The following is a 5,260-nucleotide window of genomic DNA, read 5'->3' as shown; positions in this document are numbered from 1 at the left end:
GCTGACAGCCCAGAGCAGGGAATCGGGAGGAATCTTGCCCTTGGTCTAGGGCCATGCTGGTGGCTGGCTCTGTGGTGTGACAGTGGATGTGCACTCTCACAGCATGTGCAGGGTCCTGTTTTGGGTGCCAAATCAAAATTTCTAATGCAAAGAATTCTCTCTTTGGTCATCATTTACACTTTGCGTCGCAGCAAGGAGGCAGGCAGTGAGAAGCTCCCTCATGCTTTCGTGTCTAGGTTTCTCTGAGTGGTGCCTAAGTGCTCTAGCTGTTGACCTTGAGCATAAACCTGAAGCAAGATTCATTCAGCCCCTCAGTGTCTGTAGGATTTTTGGAAGTGCGTATGGCCGATGAGCAGGCGCAGCAGCTCAGGTCTGTGTCCTGTCCCGATAGCAGCTGGGTGTTGGGTCCTGGCAGGGCTGTGCGGGAACGTCTTGGGCAGCGTAAGCCAATACTGACCCAGCATCTCCCTGATCTCTCAGCAGGTGAAGGAGGCCCGCAGACTGGCACCATGACAGAGTGCTTTGACTGCGACAACTGCAAGGAGTCCTTGTACGGACGCAAGTACATCCAGATGGACAACGGCCCGTACTGCATCCCCTGCTACGACGCCCACTTTGCCAACACCTGTGATGAGTGCAAAGAGCTGATTGGTCATGACTGCAGAGTGAGTATGGGACCCTCCGGCCGGGCAGGCTGGTTTCTTGGGGCGTTTGGTCCCCGGCTCATTTCGGCTGTCCTCCCCAGGAGCTGTACTATGAGGATCGCCATTACCACGAGCACTGCTTCCGTTGCTTCCGCTGTGACCGTTCTCTGGCCGATGAGCCGTTCACTTGCCAAGGCGAGGAGCTGCTGTGCAACGACTGCTACTGCAGTGAGTTCTCCTCCAAGTGCATCGCCTGCGAGAAGACAGTCATGCCAGGTAGGAGAGGGCAGGCTCAAGCACTGCAGCTTGTTCCTGGTCCCAGTGGCATCGGTCGGGGCTGCGGGATCTGGCACCAGGGCAGCAAGGAAGAGAGCTGAATTGCTGCTCGCCTCCCTGCGTGACTGCACAGAGTAGGCCAGGCACTTGTCTGGCAAGACAGCAGGATCTGGAGCTGCGATCACTACAGCAGCCCTGTCTGTCTGTTCCCCTGCGTCACGGGGAAGTAAGCTGGGGAGGAGATAACAAAAGGTTTCCTGAGCATTTTCTGGTGTGTGCTGATGAGAAAAGGAATGACTGAAGGTGCGTGAGCGTCTCTGGAGATGGCCTGAGGCAAAGGAGTGTCTTTGCTTGGCCATTCTGGCACCATCTTCAGATGTAGGTTATGACAAGTGTCTCTGCCTGTGTGCTGGTGCTGGGGACATGTTCCCGCAGCCCTCCCCTTGCTGCCTGGGGCGTCCCCTCTCAGCTGCCTGCTGCAGGCACAGAGCCGGGTATGCAGGACCGCAGCTTATCCTGCACAGCCTCTGCGTCCCGTGTGTGTGCACGTGCTGGTCCCTCCTGTCACACCGTGAACGGCTGTCTCCGCAGGGTCCCGTAAGCTGGAGTACAACGGGCAAACCTGGCATGAGCATTGCTTCATATGCAGCAGCTGCCAGCAGCCCATTGGGTCACGATCCTTCATCCCAGACAACAAGGATTACTACTGTGTCCCCTGTTACGAGAGCAAGTTCGCTCCTCGCTGCACTCGTTGCAAAAAGGTATGTCTGGCCTGACAGCCCAAAGCCCCTGGGTTCTGTTTTCCAGGGATGTGTTCCCCACTCCTGCCGGAGCCCCGCCGGTGATGGGTTCGGACACCAGCTTCCCAGCTAGCTGGTCGTGCGCCGCAGCCCATGACTGTGTGTCACTGGTATGCGCTCTCTTCCCACAGACCCTGACCAAGGGAGGAGTGACTTACCGGGATGAGCCGTGGCACAAGGAGTGTTTCGTCTGCACGGGCTGCAAGACCCCCCTGGCTGGCCAGCAGTTCACCTCCCAGGACGACAACCCGTACTGCATCAAGTGCTTCGGGAACCTCTATGCCAAGAAGTGCAGCGCCTGCACAAAGCCCATCACAGGTGAGCGCACCGGCCCTGGGTACGGGGTGTTTCTGCAGAGCAGGGCATGACCTACCCACCCTGTTTCCAGACAAGCCGTGGCTTCTCCAGGGGAAGCTGCCCTCTCGAGTGCACGTGTCACCTAGGCCCATATGATGCTTGTACACGTCTCCACCACGCAGGCTTCTTCAAGTGTCTCCAGGCACTTCGAGCCTCCTGAGGACAGATGCCGAGTAGTGCAAGGTGCCCTCAGGCATGTCCCCCACAGAAACGGCAGCTGTTTTCCGAGGAACCCCATGAGATCTCTTTGTTGCAGTGGTCCTAGGGCCACTTGTGTCCCTTCATCCGCATCTTTGAGGGCGGTGAACTGTGCCCCTTGGGAGGAATGCCCTCTGCCCAGGGGTAAAGGCTCCCAAAATGACCCCTTGCAGCGTCATCTTGTGTTAAGCTTGCCGTGTTTGAGGCTGGTTGCCACATCGTATGGAAAGATTGCTCATGGACAGGGAAAGCTGGAGACTCCCAGCCATAGCTGGAGCAGCAACTGCTGCAGGGGAGTCTGGACCCACTCTACCTGCCTAGGACAGGGGAAGCAGGGGGTTCTTTTCTGCAGAAATCCCTGGGAGGGTCCGGCCTCCTCCCACTCCTCCCCCACTTGACCTTTCCCTTTGCAACTCATGTCTCTTGCTCCTGGGAAGGCAGGCAAAGCCATGAATCAGCTGGTGACTCAGAATGACTCTGGCTGAGGACGAGGCAGCTCCTGGGCACCCTGCTTCCCGTCTGGTCTTTATCAGTGTGTTGCTGTGCCGGGGAGAAAGGGGGTCACGGCCCCCATGTCCAACCACTGCCGGCAGAGGAAGGAAGCTGCCTGCGGAGCCTCTGCAGGAGCCTGGGGCTGGGCTGGGGCAGGAGGGCTTTTCCTCCGAAGGAGCCCCCAGCAGCCCCCTCGCTGTGATGGTGCAGCTCCACTCCCTGCTCCTCTCTGGGGAGACAACGGTGATTCTGACCGGGGATCTCAACCCTGAACAATCTGCTGTGAAATCATTTTGTTCCTCTTCCCCCTCCCCCCGAGAGCGGAGATTTGTATTTCAGGTGGTTTCGACACTGGGGGGTGTTTGGGTGCCATGCTGCAGGTCTGCGTGTGAAGACCTGCCTCCGAGATCAACAGGCCAGGACTCAGGCTGGGCAGGAAGCTCGTCCTGGTTTCCCCAGGGGTTCTAAGTGCGCTCTGTCCTTCCCGCAGGCTTTGGCGGTGGTAAATACGTCTCCTTTGAGGACCGTCACTGGCACCATAATTGCTTTAACTGTGCCCGCTGCAACACCTCGCTGGTCGGGAAAGGCTTCATCCCTGACAACGATGAGATCCTGTGCCGTGACTGCAGCAGCGACCTATGAGCCTCCGAGGACACCGTGGGGCAGGGGCTTTCTCTATTCTTCAGGGTCTTTGTGCCAGATACCCCAACAGCATTTCAGGGGCAGGGCGCAAGGCACAGGAGATGGGGGCTGACCCCGAACCATGGTGTGTTCAGGAGGTTCCTGTGCCCCTCCCTGAAGGCTAGAGTACGCTATGCTATGGCTCTGTGCAGAGTCAAAGCTAAATAAAGTTGAAAAAGGAGCTTCCAGACCCCCATTATTTACTCTTTCCTTTTGCTTACTGTCTGACCAGGCACGCGCTGAGCCCAGGGCCGCAGCTGAGCAAAGGGCGGCAGCAGCTTCGGCGCTGGGCTGCTGGATCTGCATGCTGGCAGCATGTCTTTGCTCCCTTTGGCACAGTGCTGACTTTTCTCTTTTCCCCCCGTCTGCTTTCCTTGCTCTGATACAGGGCAGCCGCTCCTGGTCCCTGCAGCGTAGCCGTGCTGGCCTGCGTAGCGGATGGCTTTGCAGCACAGCCTTTTCCATGTGTACGGCTGGCCTCTGGCACTGCTTGACCGGGACACGAAGGGTGCTCTCTGTCCCTTACGGGGACACCAGGCTGGTGTGTGTCCAGGAGGAGAGTGTGTGTCCTGCCAGATGGGATCCATCTCCGGACTTCTGGCCCATTTGAGGGCCAGACCCTTTGCCCTGCACATCGCCACGGAGGTGCTCTCACTCAGATGGGGATGAGGAGCTCAAATCGCTCACAGGTACGGGGCATTCTGCCCCCACCACCTCCCTGCCCCATTCCCATCCATCTGTGCCGTGACCTCCCACAGCTGCCTCCGTGGTGTCTGAGCTGAAGCTGGTGGGTACTGGCCTTGGTGGTGCCCCAGGATGGGCCCGGCTGAGCCATGGAGAAGGGTGTGCTGAAGGCTGAGAGCACTGAGATATGTATTCCCGCTCCACCCGTCTCACATGGACAGGAGCTGCCCCCGGTGAGCCCAGCTGCCCCCGGTGAAGGTAACACCAAAGACCTTCTGCTCATTTGGGAGGGGACCATTGCCCACAGGCTGTGGCTGCTGGAGGGGAGGGTCTGCAGGAGTGCAGGGCTCAGTGTTGGGGTCACACAAGGGGCAGGCGGGGTGTCCACAACCTGCTGTGCCCCCTGCTGCGGTGGGCAGAGAGCGGCCGCTCCCCCCGCCACACTTGTCCCTTGCTGTGTCCCAAATGAGAAGCAAAGACGGCCCCTGGGCTGCCCTGGAGGGGCTTTGCATCTCCCACGTCCCCACGTTGACCCTGACAGTGCAAAATAGGACACCTTGAGCCACCTCAGGCTCCCATGAGGGCTTGATCCATCCTAGCCCTTGGATGGCTGAGCTGGCCCTGGGCCCCCCAAGGCCCCTCTGCAGTGGGATGCTCATGCCTGCCCTGTCTCTACATACCTTTTGCTTCTGCCTTGCTGGGGCCCTTAGGCTGACCCTGCTTTCCTGCTTCGACAGCAATGTGCTTTTCTGACCGCCTCTTCTTGTGTTTTCTTCCCTTTCGTACTCTTTTGTCATGAATATCTCATTTTGTAACCAACTGCAGGATGAAGGGGCTAGCCCCTCCCCCTGGCTTCACTTAGGAACAGAAAATGTTATGCATGTGTAATTAATTGTATGCGGATCCTTGTTGAACCTCGTTTGAAAGCTTTGATGCAGGCAAATCAGAGTTTGTGTGTTCGCTATTCTGAGGAGCTTGGAGCAGTCTCTAGAGGAAGCGTCCTAAACTTCAGCCTCCTGTGTATTTCCTACGGCTTTATATAATAAACCGTTTCAGTGATGCTTGCTCTCACGTGTTTCTCGAGCGGCTGGCACGGGGCAGGGCACTGTCGGAAATGGCGCTGCAGTT

General features: G+C 57.9%; 1 protein-coding gene across 1 annotated transcript; it reads left to right on the top strand.

Annotated features, from left to right (window-relative positions):
- Positions 1 to 483: 483 nt before the first annotated feature.
- FHL3 (four and a half LIM domains 3) lies at positions 484 to 3,848 on the top strand. The gene is made up of 5 exons (XM_010158069.1): positions 484 to 665; positions 746 to 920; positions 1,512 to 1,681; positions 1,852 to 2,038; positions 3,258 to 3,848. Exons 1-5 carry the CDS (start codon positions 510 to 512, stop codon positions 3,407 to 3,409), a joined length of 840 nt encoding a protein of 279 aa, XP_010156371.1. The 5' UTR covers positions 484 to 509; the 3' UTR covers positions 3,410 to 3,848.
- The last annotated feature ends 1,412 nt before the right edge of the window (positions 3,849 to 5,260 follow it).

The sequence above is a fragment of the Eurypyga helias genome, unplaced genomic scaffold, assembly GCF_000690775.1.
Source record: "Eurypyga helias isolate BGI_N326 unplaced genomic scaffold, ASM69077v1 scaffold24308, whole genome shotgun sequence".
NCBI classification, from domain to species: Eukaryota; Metazoa; Chordata; class Aves; order Eurypygiformes; family Eurypygidae; genus Eurypyga; species Eurypyga helias.
The sequence above is the reverse complement of the archived record's forward strand: the minus strand, read 5'-3'. Positions and strand labels throughout refer to the sequence as shown.